Source organism: Hyperoodon ampullatus (genome assembly GCF_949752795.1).
Source record: "Hyperoodon ampullatus genome assembly, chromosome: 1".
Classification (NCBI taxonomy): Eukaryota; Metazoa; Chordata; class Mammalia; order Artiodactyla; family Ziphiidae; genus Hyperoodon; species Hyperoodon ampullatus.
The window spans coordinates 210,185,466-210,202,873 of record NC_136914.1 but is presented as its reverse complement, the minus strand read 5'-3'; the positions used below and the strand labels follow the sequence as shown (position 1 = coordinate 210,202,873).

Genomic DNA, 17,408 nt, shown 5'->3' with positions numbered 1-17,408 from the left:
TAAAGAATCAACACTGCTTCATGTGTTTTATTTTGTCATACATTCTTCTAGAACTGGGTTCATTCGTCCAGTTTTGTAGAAAAATAGATGTTCCAGCCACCATTTACTTAACTGTCTAGTCCTTAAGACTGAGCAATATGTTCCCTGGAAAGATGAATAAGTCTTCATAACTAAGTCATTTTTTAAAAATTCTTTAAGACAAAGAAATAACTTTTTTTTTTTTTTTTTTTTTTTTTACTCCCAAAGCACAGTATTTCAACAGCAGCAGCCAACATGGGGTTTTAGCAGCTTAACTTTACCCCCTAAATAAAGCTTTGTATAAACCAGTGATTTTACTACAAAAACACTGTCCTTAAAAGAAAGGAGTGGCAGTCAGACATCAATGCAAAACTTGGAATGATTATGTCATAAACATGGCACTTAAAAAAGGTAGCTTATGAGAATATCCCACTTAAGAAGTGGTTACTTTTCTGTCCCTCCTTTACACGCTCAAAAAAAAAAAAGGAAAAGGAAAAACACTTCATTTAAAAATTTCCCTTAAATGTAAGTTTACAAAATTTCAGAAATGCCTTGTACCCAAAACAAGTGCTAAAAAAAACCCCAAAAACCTGTGCTAACAACTCTTACAATTCAGATATATATATATTTTTATAACATCTAAGACTGCAAGAGTTCTTATATTCAGTAGCTCTCTGGTTTAAGACGACCTCCATCTCCTTCACTTACAAAACGTTTTCTGCCCCTGCAACGAAAAGAACACAAACATGAAAACAGATACAAATTCTGACTACAGTCAACTAAAAGAATTTAAAAGTTCATCTTTTTTGGTTATTCATTAATTTCCAAAGCAATCTACAGAGTCAATGCAATCCCTATCAAATTACCAATGGCATTTTTCACAGAACTAGAACAAAAAATTTCACAATTTATATGGAAACACAAAAGATCCCGAATAGCCAAAGCAATCTTGAGAAAGAAAAACAGAGCTGGAGGAATCAGGCTCCCGGACTTCAAACTATACTACAAAGCTACAGTAATCAAGACAGTATGGTACTGGCACAAAAACAGAAATATAGATCAACGGAACAGGATAGAAAGCCCAGAGATAAACCCACACACATATGGTCACCTTATCTTTGATAAAGGAGACAAGAATATACAATGGAGAAAAAACAGCCTCTTCAGTAAGTGGTGCTGGGAAAACTGGACAGCTACATGTGAAAGAATGAAATTAGAACACTCCCTAACACCATACACAAAAATAAACTCAAAATGGATTAAAGACCTAAATGTAAGGCCAGACACTATCAAACTCTTAGAGGAAAACATAGGCAGAACACTCTATGACATAAATCACAGCAAGATCCTTTTTGACCCACCTCCTAGAGAAATGGAAATAAAAACAAAAACAAATGAAACCTAATAAATCTTAAAAGCTTTTGCACAGCAAAGGAAACCATAAACAAGACCAAAAGACAACCCTCAGAATGCAAGAAAATATTTGCAAATGAAGCAACTGACAAAGGATTAATCTCCAAAATTTACAAGCCGCTCATGCAGCTCAATATCAAAAAAACAAACAACCCAATCCAAAAATGGGCAGAAGACCTAAATAGACATTTCTCCAAAGAAGATATACAGATTGCCAACAAACACATGAAAGGATGCTCAACATCATTAACCATTAGAGAAATGCAAATCAAAACTACAATGAGATACCATCTCACACTGGTCAGAATGGCCGTCAAAAAAATCTAGAAACAATAAATGCTGGAGAGGGTGTGGAGAAAAGGGAACACTCTTGCACTGCTGGTGGGAATGTGAATTGGTACAGCCACTATGGAGAACAGTATGGAGGTTCCTTAAAAAACTACAAATAGAACTACCATAGGACCCAGCAATCCCACTACTGGGCATATACCCTGAGAAAACCATAATTCAAAAAGAGTCATGTACCACAATGTTCACTGCAGCTCTATTTACAATAGCCAAGACATGGAAGCAACCCAAGTGTCCATCAACAGATGAATGGATAAAGAAGATGTGGCACATATATACAATGGAGTATTACTCAGCCATAAAAAGAAACGAAATTGAGTTATTTGTAGTGAGGTGGATGAACCTAGAGTCTGTCATACAGAGTGAAGTAAGTCAGAAAGAGAAAAACAAATACCGTATGCTAACACATATATATGGAATCTTAAAAAAAAAAAAGGTCATGAAGAACCTAGGGGCAAGACGGAAATAAAGACGCAGACCTACTAGAGAATGGACTTGAGGACACAGGGAGGGGGAAGGGTAAGCTGGGACAAAGTGAGAGAGTGAGAGAGTGGCATGGACAGATATACACTACCAAATGTAAAACTAACAGCTAGTGGGAAGCAGCCAAATAGCACAGGGAGATCAGCTCGGTGCTTTGTGACCACCTAGAGGGGTGGGATAGGGAGGGTGGGGGGGAGGGAGACGCAAGAGGGAAGAGATATGAGGATATAATAATATGTATCAGGGCTTCCCTGGTGGCGCAGTGGTTGAGAGTCCGCCTGCCGATGCAGGGGACACAGGTTCGTGCCCCGGTCTGGGAAGTTCCCACATGCCGCGGAGAGGCTAGGCCTGTGAGCCATGGCCGCTGAGCCTGCATGTCCGGAGCCTGTGCTCCGCAACGGAAGAGGCCACAACAGTGAGAGGCCCGCGTGCCGCAAAAAAAAACAAAATAACAAAAACAAACAAATAATATGTATCACTGATTCACTTTGTTATAAAGCAGAAACTAACACACCATTGTAAAGCAATTATACTCCAATAAAGATGTAAAAAAAAAAAAACACTAACATGAAAACAAATTCTGACTACAGTCAACTAAAACAATTTAAAACTTCATCTTTTTTGGTTATTCATTAATTTTTGAAGGGGTGTATTGTCATTTAAATTTTTAAAAGTCAGAATTCCTCTAAGTCTTTTGAAAAGACTTTCCCTGATACATATCCTAGAACATATCAAATGAACTGCTTAATCTGAGCAGTTTTTAAATAAAAGCTTGATGATTGAAATAAGTTCACTGTCCAAATGAAGTCATGTAAAAAAAACAAGTTAAAATATAAATAAGGCAAACCTTATTATGCTGTTTGGAAATTTAATACAAACACACCTCAAAATTATTGTGGGTTCAGTTCCAGATCACCACAATAAAGTGCTATCACATTAAAGCAATCACATGAGTTTTTTGGTTTCCTGAATATAAAATTATGTTTACACAATACTGTGGCCTATTAAGTGTGCAATAAGCATTATGTCTAAAAACCCAATGTACATATCAAAATTAAAAACTACTTTATTGCTGAAAAATGCTAATTATCATCCGAGCCTTTAACAGGTCATTAATCTTTTTGCTGGTGGAGGGTTAGAAATACTGAGAACTACCAAAATGCAACACAGACACAAAGTGAGCAAACGCTGGTTGGGAAAATGGCACCAATAGACTTAGCAACGCTGGGTTGCCACGAACCTTCAATTTGTAAAAAACACAGCATCTGCAAAGCATGATGAAATGAGGTATGCCTGTATTTATTTCTACTATGTCATTAATATTATTTGAAAGCTAAACACTGAACCAAATAGGAAACACCAACATGATTGGGAATTATGCAAACTAGAGCTACAGAACCTATCAAAATATCTATGTTTAATAATGTTTAATTTTTTTCTCAGATATAGAAAAGCCATAACCTGAATGTGGAAAAACAGAGTCCAATTAATTCCAGTATATGCCCCTTTTTTAAAAATATTTATTTTATTTATTTATGTTCTTATTTTTTTCTGGCTGTGTTGGGTCTTTGTTGCGGCATGTGGACTTCTCTCTCGTTGCAGTACACAGGCTTCTCTCTAATCATGGCACGTGGGTTTACTCTCTCTAGTTATGACTCGTGGGCTCCAGGGCGCACTGGCTCTGTAGCTGTTGTGCGCGGGCTCCAGGGTGCATGGGCTCTGTAGTCACGGCGCGCGGGCTCCACGGCACGTGGGCTCTGTAGCTTGCGGCACGTGGGCTCTTGTTGAGGCACGTGAGTTCAGTAGTTGTGGTGTGCGGGCTTAGCTGCCCCGCAGCACGTGGGATCTTAGTTCCCCGACCAGGGACTGAACCCATGTCCCCTGCATTGTAAGGCGGATTCTTTACCACTGGACCTCCAGGGAAGTCCCATATGCCCCATTTTGAGATTTCTGCTATTTCAAACTCAAGAGACCTTCCTCTATAATGTAACCACACACTAGCTACATGTAGGGACAGCAGCCCAAGAGGAATAGTTGAACAGCAGCCTAAAGCAGTAAGTGCTAAACAGAACTTGAGCAGGATTAGCCCTGATTATTCTCTGACCCTAGACCAATACACAGAGGCATTCAAGGTCACACACAAATGTGCACTCCGTCCAAATAAGCAAAAGGATAGAGATAAAAAGTGAAAGTTCTATGAAATACATAGAAAGTTTAGACATCTCTTCAAATGACCCTTGAAAGTAAAGCCACAATAGAAATAACGAGTTAGACTTTTGAATAGAGGCTGAAAAACTTTTTTAAAGAGCCAGTGCCAAAGTGTTAACCCCTTTTCATACTAAGTCTAAATGTAAACCAGCTATATTTTCCTGAACAGAAAGGCTTCACACTATAATATTAGGAGATCAAGGCTGGAAATGAAGCAGCAAGTAGCAGAAAGCCTTGCCAAAGCTGACAGTTGTTACTGATGTATACCACTTGGCACGTCAGTACATCAATGATGCCATCACCAAAGTAGAGATCTACATTTTCAAACATTTTTATCAAAGCCACTAAAATGTATATTCCACCATTATCTTTTTCTTCTCTCTTAATGGCTTCTAAACTTTGTAGAACAAAGGACACTATCGGGAAGTATTTTTTGAGATTTAATTCTCACAGTGCGCTTACATAAAAATACATAAAGACTGAAACTTCTTCACATAAAAATTACAAAAACTTAAAATATAAAACAGACCCAGACAAGAAGGTTAACTGTTGCTAAACTTTTATATCTATTACAATACAAACTTCATTATAAGCTTTAACAATAACAAAAAAAATTCATCAACGCCTAAAGAGTTTGAACCTAGCAGCACATATATAATACCTCCAAAAGAATCACACACACACTTTCTAGAGAGGTAAAATCCAATCAGTCCCAATTCTCCATTCTATGAGGGAGCAAAAGGAACCCACATGAAATACAGGAATGAACCTAGATCTTAAAAGCCATAAAAAGTCTGGATCCATCCTTGGCTTCTACCGTGACCTTAGAAAAGGTACATTACACTGCCGTAAGCCTCAATTTTTTCATCTTACTGGTGATATCTACTCTGAAATAATATTTAAACTACTTAGAACAGAGCCTGGTACACAGAACTGCTCCACAAAATTATTTTCCTTCCAATGAACTGTGGCTTCATGAGGTAGTCCTATACAGATTTACAAGAGAACAAAATAAGCTTCACCCTTGTATCTCCATAAATTCTGATGATTTTCACTGATGAGTGACTTCAGGGAAGATACTATTATTTTTCAGATACAGCTGGAATGACAGAAAATTAGCTTAGCCCTCCCAAGCACCTCAGCCAGTATTTCATGTTGAGAAGGTAATAAACAAAGTACCTTGAGGGACAAAGATCTCTGAGTTGTCTGGAAATTATTCCAGCCTGAAAACATTCTTCTACAAATCGCTCAAGCACAGAGTATGAATGTGGGACATCCAGATTAATGTCTGGAATTTCACTGTAAATTCTCTCATAACCCTAAAACAATGGAATTACATCAGAGTTGTTAGCCCATAAATACATAATGCCATACAACCCACCACTATTATCAATCTATATTTAAGGCCAAATGTTCATATAATTAGACTGCAGTCAGATCCGAACCTTGAAAAGTACGAAGAGTAAGTCTATTTTTTACAGAATATTTTCTTTAAAACTGTTCTCTCAAAAGAGCTTCAGGCAGACATTAGACGTTGGACACATTTCTTCCCCATCTACTTCTCTATAATACATTTACTACATTTCTAAAAAATAAAAGGCAAGTAAGAACCTCACCAATATTTAATAACAATGCATACAATTTTAAATAGGAATAAATTAAGTACTTTATAAATTTGTTAGAAATTCATGTTTCTCTCTAGATATAAAAAAGAAATTATCGCAATTTAGAACTCTTGAGGAAGAACGCATACACATCACATTTTTCAAAATACAGGCTCAAAAATACTGGAGTATTTATTACTTTCCAGGAAATGGCTATAAGAGGTTCAAACATAAACAGTACCATTAAAATATATACATATATATATACACACACACATATATATATAGGCATAATATTACTACACAACCCTAAAAGAAAATTTCATTGACAATTCGTAATCTGTATTCAGTCATATATATTTAAGATGTAAGCCTAAAAACTGTTCAAAATAATGTTATACTTACTCTTTTCATTTGGTCTAGAGTAATGGTAGAAGATTTCCAAAGAGATTTTAGTAAGTCCAAAACCATCTTAAATGTACTTTCTCCAGTTGACTCTAAAACCATTACAATGGCCTAAAAATTGAATAAATGATTGAATTATTGCTCATTTTCATATAAGAAACTGCTCCTAAAATTTATCAGATCTCATCTCTAATATGTATATATATGTATATATATGTATAGATGAGGATGATTATAATTATAATTTTTGTGACTTTCTGTTTGAATTTAAAAAAAATCCCACAAGGACTCAGAGGCAAAAAATACACAAATCAATTATCACTGCAAAGTAAAGGAGCTGTTGCAGTGGAGGATTACTGGACTGAATGTCAATATTATGACATAGTATGAATGTGTTTTGTGTTCGGTAATTGCAATCATTGTTGCTTTTGTTGCGGTCATCCATTTACAATGCTTGGTGTCAGTTTATTTATCTCTTGTAAAAATAAAATACAGTGTGTGTGGAGGGGGGAAATAAATAAATAAACAAATAATAAAAGATGAGGAAACTAATACTTTAAAAGTTAAAATGAATCACTCAAAAGCACACAGATGAGAAGTGCAAGGCTAAGATTTAAATCTAGAAATGCTAAACATTATCTAAGCACTTTTCATTTAACTCAAACCTCCTGGCATTATCATTATCTGAGATAAAATGACAGATGCTATATAGAAATTAAAGCCAATGCATTTTGTTAACATATTGCCAAATATCTAATACAATATGTTGAGGGGGCATATTCTGGAATGAAAACATTATTTTAATAAAGATATTATAAAATAAAGGAAAAATCTGGAAAGTATGTATCATGAATACAAATGTTTTTATAAAGTTAAAAATACTCTTACTGTATGATCCGGAAATTCAACACCTAGGTATTTACCCAAGAAAAATGAAAAGATATGTCCACACAAAACCTGTGAGTGAATATTTATGACTGCTTTTTTTAAAATAATCACTCAAACTGGAAACAATATGGTAGGTCTATTCAAAGGAATATCACCCAGCACTAAAAAGCGAATTTACTGTTACATAAAATGACATGGACATATCTTAAAAGCATTATGCTACCTGAAGAAGGTCAGACACACAGTATGATTCCATTCATATGACTGATAGTCTGCGAAAGGCACAACTATAGGGACAAACATTAGATCAGTGGTTACCAGGAGATGATAGTGGTAGGGGAGCAGGTTAGCCCCAAACTTTTGGAAGTGATGGAAATGTTCTATATTCTGAGATAGTGGTTATGTGACTTGATACATTTGTCAAAAATTCATTGAACTGCACGGCTAAAGAGTATATTTTACTCTAAATTATACCTTGATAAAAAAAGAAAAAATTGTAAAACCCTCTCCCCCTTAATATTAAAATTTTTTAAAGAAAACAAAAATGTATGTTATTAAAGAAGCATTAAGTCACTGTGGTGCAAAAAGGACCACTTAATAATTCTTTTTGGAATGTCAAAGTAATCTTACTTCATATACAAGCTCATGGTGAAAATGAGGTACTTCCAGTTCCTTAAGGCAATGTTCAGCTTCAGATATGTCTCCAGAGAGTAAATACTCTTTCAGCAGCATATCAATCTATTAGATTTAAAGATTGAGATGTGTTAGAATTCTTGATTTTTAAAAAATTCTGTTTTGCCTAAGGATCTATTTACCCTCATCTCAATAAAGTACATGATAAATAGGTCACAGACAGTTGTCTAAGAATAGTCTTGACATGACACTATCATAACAGAATTTTTTAATAATTAAAAAGCAAATCCCCAAATTTTAAATGGTTCATAGTCATGAAGGGAATGCAGTGTTTCAGTGTGTTTTAATAATCCATTGCGATCGACGAGTAGACTTAAGATGTGTTTGGCCTGAGTTGTGACCATAATGCTTCAATGCTCCCTGTAAAACAAGGGACCTTAAATACCACTAGAGGGCACTAACTGAAAGTCTCAAAATGAATTTTTAAAGTGGCACAAACCCATTTCCATCAGCATGACATTAAGTGGGAGCCAAAAAATGAGAGATAATAGGGCTTTACTAGACAGGGCAAAGATTTCCAAAGCACTTTTCTCTTTTCTCTACAACTGAAGATTTGAGGACCATTATTTAAAACGTTCGTCAGTAATTCAGCTTCCAGTTATAGCTAAGGAGGCAAGTCTTGACTCCCCTGTTGAAAGTTGCACAAGAACATCTATGGCTCCAGAGAAAAAAAGTTTTTCAGCACAAGAACTTCAACGAGGAATGTCCTCCCCTATACATCGCCTGTTAAAATCGTCTTTGCAATTTTAGACACTTTGTAGACACTCAATGAATACTGGCTGATTGAACTCTCATTTAAGTATGTTCTACTTCCAACTTCTACAATGTATTTCCATTAAAAGTAGAGTAAAATTTGATCAACAGAATATATCTTGATGAATAATTCCTACTATCATGCTTTAGGAAAATAAATATTTGAAGCATGTTACTTGAATAAAGTATTTTCATTTTATAATTATAAGCTAACATATTTATTATTTAAATTACATCACTTAGTTTTTTAACTTTGTTATTCACTTAAAGTATTTAAATGTTTCCCATTGGGTTCTATGCGTTGTTGAGAACGATAAATTATAAATACATGTATATATTTCTAAAAGTCCTCTCTGTCGAACTCATCCTTCCATGTAAAATAAATGAATATCCAAATAATGTCAACCTCATATATATCTGTATTTTTATTTCAGTTTTCATCGTGACCACTTTTTTTTGTTGTGATAATTCACATACCATAAAACAGTTTGGCAGTTTCTCAAAATATTAATTTTGAGAGGCATTATCATCCTAACAATATTAAGTCTTTCGGTCCATAAACATGGGATATCTTTCTACTTATTTAGGCCTTATTTAATTTCTTTCAACAGTGTTTTGCAGTTTTTGGTGCACAAGACTTGCACTTCTTTTGTTAAATTTATTCCTTTGTATTTTAATCTTTTTATGCTATTACAAATGCAATTGTTTCTTAATTTCATTTCAGACCATTCATTGCATTGCTAGTGTACAGAAGACCTAGAATTAAATTCTGTACACTGATCTTGTATCCTGCAACTATGCTGAATTCGTTTATGATAGTTTGGTGTTTTTGTTTTTTTGAGAATTCACTTGGATTTGCTGTATACAGATCATGTCATCTGGGAACAGAGACAGTTTTACTTCTTCTTTTCCAACTTAGATGCCTTCTATTTCATTTTCTTGCTGAACTGCTATGGTATTTCCACTGTTTTTATACCTCAATTTTTGTAATAACTTAAAAAATTTTTTAAAACAGATATTGCAATCATGACATTACAAACACCAACTCATCTACCTTAACATATATAAAAACAAAACTGGTCAAAACTCTAACAATATTTTGAGCTCCTTAACACTCAAACTTGGTATACAGATCATTAAAATATTTATTAAATATCAAAACTATAGTCACATGAAAGATTATACTCAAAAATCAGAAGCACATGTACTATATAAATCTTCTAATTTTCTTAAAAATCTTCAAATAGGATTAACTACTTTTTCTGGTTTCTTATTATAGAATATCACTTTGCTGCCAGAAAAAAAATCCATAGAGAAGAAAGCTGGTATTAATGCAAAAACCAATTACCTTTTCTTTTAAAGAATGCATACAGGTAGTGAACTTCCCTACAAAAATCTACCACTCTGATCTACTCTAGTGTTCATAATGCATAACATAATCTGAGACCATCCAGTTTCAAACTGCTCTTATAAAAATGGACATTTATTGAATAACTATAAAACAGAAACTCTTATTTCAACAGTCTGAAAAATTTTTAATTCCAAGAAAAAGACTTTAGGTATTCCTTTGAGGTTCCTACACAGCCTTCTTCGTGAAAACCCCTTTAACTTCATGAAAGCCGCTTTAACTTAACACAGTCTTATTTTTAAGTCAGAGAAACCATAAAAATTTAATAATGACTATATAATTATTGTATAATTTATAGCAAAAGGGCATAAAGCCAAATATATAAGGATTATTCCATTTTCCACTTGCAGCTATAAGACTGAAATTAATTTTTGTCCACAAAAATACCAGCTAGAGGGCAGAGTTTGTTTCCCTGAAGAATACATATAAATTAAGCTAAAGACAATGCCCAGTAGTTACCTCTTTAACAAGGTGGTTAAGAGACTGCTGCCCACCTCCAGAGCCCCAAACACTGTCCTTGCGCTTTCCACCTTTAGACATACTCAGAAGCACAGTAGCCTTGTCCAGAGCAGCTCTACAAAAAAAAAAAAAAAAAAAAAAAAAAAAAAAAAAGTTAATTTTGACATATGGACATGCTTGAGACTGACCAAATTATGGATGAAGTTGGGGGAAAAAAACCCATATACACTAAAAGCTTTCATATAACATAAAAGCAACCTAAAGTTCAGAAGTCTCTTAAAAAACTATTTTTCAAGATAAAAAGTTGGGAACAAAAAAAGTTGCTTCTCATATTAATATTCTCTCACTCATTTCCATTTCTCGGTCAACAAAAGTCTAATAACGTTATTTCAAAATTACTGATCTAGCCTGAGAAGGAATGTTTCACCTAAAACTAACTTTTACATAGATCCATGCCTTTCCACCAGGGCAACCATTCCACTCTGACCTGAAGTAGTCCTAGAAAATTAATTACTAGACCTGTGAAAACCTAAGACATGGCTAAGTCCAAGTCTAAGTTTCCATGAAGTTATGAAAAATCATAGAGCATAACTCCCAAATATCACATTTAGCTTATAATTATACCAAAGAACAAAAGTGAAAAACATTATTTCCTAAGATTTCTATAGCAAATAAATATAAAATTGAAAATAGGGCTCCTTTGTTAATACTGTCCATCTTATTAGAATATTAAATAATTACAGAATATTAAAACCTAAAGGGACCTTAAAAAACATTCCAAGTCCCATCCTTTCATTTTATAAATAAGGAAACTGAGGCCGAGAGAAAAGTGGCTTGACATAGAGGTAGCTAACAGTTTAGCTAAAACCCAGAACTTCTGCATTATAGTACTGTCTTCTTTCTGTTATATCATGTCAATAATCTCTCAATTTTGTTTTAACGGTAAAGAGTACACAAAAAAGACAAATAGGTGTCCACAAAGTCTGATTAATTCAAGTGTCATTTCAACAGAATCCTGTAGAACTTTCCCCTATTTTGAAAGTCTAAGTAGGAAAATTAATTTACTTACCTAGCCTGTACACAATCTACAGTTCCTTTGTAACTATCAATATAGGTATTACATAAAATTCCATCTCCAACAGCTCTAGCAATAAACTGGCCCACCAACTATAATAAGAAAAAAAAAGAGCTATATAAAAAAATCTAAAATAAAGCTTTATAGAACACAATTTGTAAAAACATAAATGATAAAGACTGGCTGAACTTCACAGTCAATACCTCAGACATGTTGGAGTATTCCAAAAACCTATTTAGCACCTACTGTTTATGCCCAGCATACACTCCCACATCTTAACCTTCAAGTTAAAAGCCAAGGGGGCATAAAATATTTGTTTTGCTCACTACTGAATCCCCAACACGTTGCACACTGTTTGAAACAAAGCATATAATCAAAAATACTTGCTAATAAGTCAATGACTTAATAGTCAAGAGAAACATCTCTTCTGGAAAGAAAAAAAATTGGACTATGGTCTCTCAAAACTGTTTGATTAAAGGAATTTATCTGAGGGGGAAAAGTTGTGCACAAATATCTATCTGGAAGTATGTTCACAGCATTATTTCTTAAAAAAACTGGAAACAACTTAGTGTCCAACAGTAATTGTGTGGTTGAATGGTATATATGTAAGACGGTACACCGTGTGGCCAAATATGTTTACCACATTTTATGGTGTAAGAAAAATCAAGTTTACCAAGTAGCATATACAGTATGATTCCACTTTTTATTAAAACAAAAAACGTAAGGATATGTAAAAAACATACACTGATATATACCCACAAAAAGTAGAATGGAAGATTTAAACACCAAAATGTTAACAGTTAACAGTGGTTATTTTTGCTGGCCTTTCTTCCTTTTGGCTTTTATTTTTCAAAACTTCTATAATGACTATTAACTCATGTACAGTTTTTTTTTAAGTTTGGGTATTGTATAAAAAGAAAAAAATTTCATGTTTGAATCACAGCTCAATACTGACACAGACTACTTACTGTCTGTCACAGGAAGTATAACAGAAACAGCATTTATGTTAACCTACCTATAGTCTATTCCTAAATTAATGTTTAAGTGCTCCTACCTTGCTTTAAAACTTTGCTCAGGTAAATAGCAACGATTTCACACATTTTCAATTTCAAACCAGAAAGTCATATTATAGTGTCAGCATGTATGAAATCTAATAAAAGTAAAAGGCTTTGAACAGAATCTAAACAAAAGCATACATAAGTCATGAATTTTCTAATTATTTCCCCACAAAGCTACAAAAGGGAACAATCTTATTTATCATTATTTTTATAATAAACATTAGTGAAGCAAACTCAATCCTCAATTATAACAATCTACATTTTAAAAAAATCCTAGCTCATGAAACAGCTTAACTACATGTAACAGGGAATATACAGACAGCAAAAAAACATGACCTAAAAACTATACAGAGCATGGGGGGAAAAGTAAGATATAAAATTATAGTGTGATGAAAACTATGTTGTGGGGGTGGAAACAGCTAGGGAAAAATACACTAAACATTAGAGGGCTATCTTTGTGTGACAGGGAATATGGGCCAGTTTTTCTTCTTTCATCTAATAAAATTTCCTAGGAGTATGTATTAGGTCTATACTTGCAAGTGAAGTAGACGGAGAGAATGAACAAGAGGAAGAATCATACAAACCTGTGGTGCTCTAGGAGTATCCAATGCTAATTCAGGTAGATCTTTCAACAATTTATCAAATGATTTTTCTACATCATTTGTGCTCATTACTGTCCCACAAAGGTCAGAAAGAAGCTTAGATGTCATTTCTCTATGACTAGCTTTTCCCTCCAACGCCAAAGACACTGCCAACACTGGTACTCCACTTTTCATTTCGCCAAGATTTAAATCTCTTAGCATTTCCTATTCAAAAAAAAAAAAAAAGTATGTCACTGCCTATAGTTCAATTTAATTTAATTTTATTTTTGAAAAAAATCAAGATATTACCCATATATCCTTCTCTCTCCTTGACTGGAAAAAATCAGAGAAGCACTCAAAATTTGGGGATAAGATAAATACGTCTTTTTCTACATATAAATTAAATACTGATCCACTTTAAGCTTCAACTGTCTGAACATCACTAAAATCAATAATGTGAATTACACCTAAAACAGTTTATTAAACTACATAGTATTGCTAAGTTTGGTGTTAGGAGTTAACTAACCCTCTGCCTTATACTCTATTACTTCTAGAAATAGTGTTTTACGAGCATTTGTAAGGAAATTCATTTTACATTATCATAAGCTGTTTATACTTTCTTCACCCAAATATTTATACTTTCATATAAAGTTTAAAATGAGATCTTAAACCACTGTTTTTAAGTGGGATTATTGTTTTATATGCCAGGATAAAGTAAAACTTTCTCTTAAAAAATATAATAGCAGCAGCTAATACTTACTGACCACTTACAGTGTATCAGGAATTATAACAGCCACCTTAGTTCATACTCTTTGAGGGAGGTATTATCATCATACTCACCACACCCAAAGCACAGAAAAATTAAGTATTTGCTGAGGGCACCCAGAGGAGTGCCCAGGTTGGAAGTGGAATATAGGCAATATGACCACAGAGACTAACTTGTAACTCAGTTACTTAGAGTAACGACTACTAACAAGGACACCAGTTAGGTAAGCTGAACAAATACTTGGTTTTATTCCTACAAAAACTCAAAACTATCAAACCTCATATTATCAGACAAACCAAGAAAACCCAGTCTAGAGGCTTCCCTGGTGGCGCAGTGGTTGAGAGTCCACCTGCCGATGCAGAGGACACGGGTTCATGCCCCGGTCCGGGAAGATCGCACATGCCGTGGAGCGGCTGGGCCCGTGAGCCATGGCCGCTGAGCCTGCATGTCCGGAGCCTACGTTCCGCAACGGGAGAGGCCACAACAGTGAGAGGCCCGCATACCGCAAAAGAAAAAAAAAAAAAAAAAGAAAACCCAGTCTCAATTAAAAGAATCTAAATTATAAAAATCTTCTATGGAGATGCAATTTTATTACTTTAAGTCAGTAATACTAAACTACTGAACTAGACCAATAATTAAATTTTACCCTTTTAGATTTACTTTACAAACAATTCGTAACACAGTAAATGTTCCCATACAAATTATGCTTCAAAAACACGTTTGTAGGGCTTCCCCGGTGGTGCAGTGGTTAAGAATCCACCTGCCAATGCAGGGGACATGGGTTCGAGCCCTGGTCCGGGAAGATCCCACATGCCGCGGAGCAACTAAGCCCATGCGCCACAACTACTGAGCCTGTGCTCTAGAGCCCGCGAGCCACAACTACTGAAGCCTGCATGCCACAACTACTGAAGCCCACATGCCACAACTACTGAAGCCCACGTGCCCTGAGCCTGTGCTCCACAAGAGAAGCCACCACAATGAGAAGCCCGCGCACCACAACGAAGAGTAGACCCCGCTTACCACAACTACAGAAAGCCCACACACAGCAACCAAGACCCAAAGCAGCCAAAAATTAAATAAATTAATTAATTTTAAAAAAAACACATCTGTTCTCTTGATTTCTGTATGCATTCTTTTCCAAACTTTTGTATCTGTGTTCTTTTCTGGACAGAGTACAAAGATAAATTTTATTCTAGTCCTAAGCATTGAAATGAATGTCAAAAAAATGGAACTGAGGCCTTTTTAATGAGATCCCTAAGGACATTTTAGAAGGTTCATAAATGCCTTGAAATTGTTAATTATATTTTATAAACTATCAATTATAAAAATGCTATAATTATAAAAATTATTAAAATATTGTGTTGTGCCATTTTTCAGAGAAGAAAATGGCACAGAGCCCTCATCTGATCCCAAATAGGTAAGAAGTGGTCTAAATAAAATTTTAGGCCATTTCTTAGTTAGAAATTCATTTATGCATAAGAAAATGCTTCAACTTTTTCAGTGATCCAAGATCATTGTGAATACGATGTTTTACTTTTAACAGTGTCTGCTCTCCTATGTTAAATAAATTATACTTCCAACTTTAAACCTACAGCAACTTCATTAGTATCTCCGTGCTCAAAATATTCCTGTATGATTGGTGTTAAAGTCTTCTCAAATGCCGTTTCATCCAAAGGCAAAACTACAGTTTCATAAACACAGTTTTCCTGGAAAGGGAAGGGGCAGAAAGTTATAAATTAAAGAACAAAATATTCAGATAAACTGAAATTGTTTCACAATTTTATACTCCAACTGGTTAGTAATACCCATTCAGGGCAAGAAAAAGAGATGCTACATGCTTTGATCACTTATATAATATAAAAACAGAATCTATGTCACTGTTCTTTTATAAAATCTGAATATAATAAACCAATATACAGATTAAAACCACTAACTACAGCAAATACATGACTTGCTTCTGATCCCCCATATCTTCTGTTAATTTTTTTCTCTCTCCCACAAAACCAATACTTCAGTGACCAAAAAGCTTTAAGCTTCCTATCACACCTAGTATTTTCATTAAAACTTCACTTAAAAAAAAAAACAGCAGGAGCCAAAGCCTTCATGGTTAGTATTATGATAATAAAAAAGCCCTTATAACAAAAATCAATGTTGTAGTGACCAAAAAATCTCTAAGGAAAAAGCACTATTCAACTGAAATTTCAAAAAGAATAATATGTCCAATAATCTTCTATCCCCCTTCTCTGCCAAAAAAGGCCCTGAAATGTTTATATGCAACTTGTGACTGGCTTCAGTCTAACAACATACTTTCAAGTCTTTCAAGACTATATATTAAAATTAGAACATTTAGCAAAAATTTTATAGTATTTGAATCCTACTGGTTTTAAAATATATTTTTCATGTTCCCTTAGAAATATTTCCATGTCTAATTATTAAATTCAGAAACCAAGTGAAAATTATGCATACATTACTATCAGTTAACTTGGTTTTCTAATCCAAAATTAACCTAACAGTCTGAAAGGACTGAATATATATATGATTTAGATATACATACTAATGTATGTAATATGTGTACACACATATATACACACTCATATTATATACATATCAGATAATCACACAAATTATAATCACATATTATAAAATTATATATATATGATTTGAATGGTATAGAGTATACATATAGAATACATGATTTGACAAATATATGAGTATACTACAAACATGAGGTCAAAAAGTTTGTATTTTAAATATATATTACAGAAAGTAAAACACTTCTACCTGGTCATCATCATAGTTAGGATCTTTCACATCCACCTCCTCCACATCATATACCTGTCCAGGTGTACCCCAGACACCTTTGCCTCCAGCACCACCTGAAGAAGTTTAGAATTGAGAAAGGAGAGAGCATAATGTCCATAGTTCATAAATTTTAATTGAAATCTGAAATAATTCTAGATATTCAGGTGTTAATTCAATAGCGGTTAAAAAACTGTATTTTAATTTCTATGCTAGTGATTTTGCCAGTTGAGAATTATGTGTTAAACCTCTTTTTATTCAGATCACTGATTTTTCAGTAATGATTATATATTAGATAGTTTATAACCTATTTCCAAAAAAACAAGTTGAAATAGCCTACAAAGTTAAAACTAAAAAGGCAGATGCTTTAAAATAAAAGCAAAAACAAACAAACAAACCAAAAAAATCAGAAAAATAGCTGTAGCGGTGACCTCAAGGCAAGTGATACT

General features: G+C 34.1%; 1 protein-coding gene across 1 annotated transcript in view; it reads right to left on the bottom strand.

The window, feature by feature from the left end:
- Positions 1-9: 9 nt before the first annotated feature.
- Positions 10-17,408, bottom strand: part of PDCD4 (programmed cell death 4) — a 28,926-nt gene continuing 11,527 nt past the window's right edge. Inside the window, exons 4-12 of the mRNA XM_079696850.1 lie at positions 16,942-17,036; positions 15,753-15,866; positions 13,398-13,619; positions 11,750-11,847; positions 10,681-10,795; positions 7,998-8,105; positions 6,480-6,590; positions 5,650-5,789; positions 10-742 (exon numbers count right to left, since the gene is read on the bottom strand). Of these exons, the coding sequence (XP_079552976.1) occupies positions 682-742; positions 5,650-5,789; positions 6,480-6,590; positions 7,998-8,105; positions 10,681-10,795; positions 11,750-11,847; positions 13,398-13,619; positions 15,753-15,866; positions 16,942-17,036 (1,064 nt within the window). The 3' untranslated portion in view covers positions 10-681. The remainder of the gene's footprint in view (positions 743-5,649; positions 5,790-6,479; positions 6,591-7,997; positions 8,106-10,680; positions 10,796-11,749; positions 11,848-13,397; positions 13,620-15,752; positions 15,867-16,941; positions 17,037-17,408) is intronic.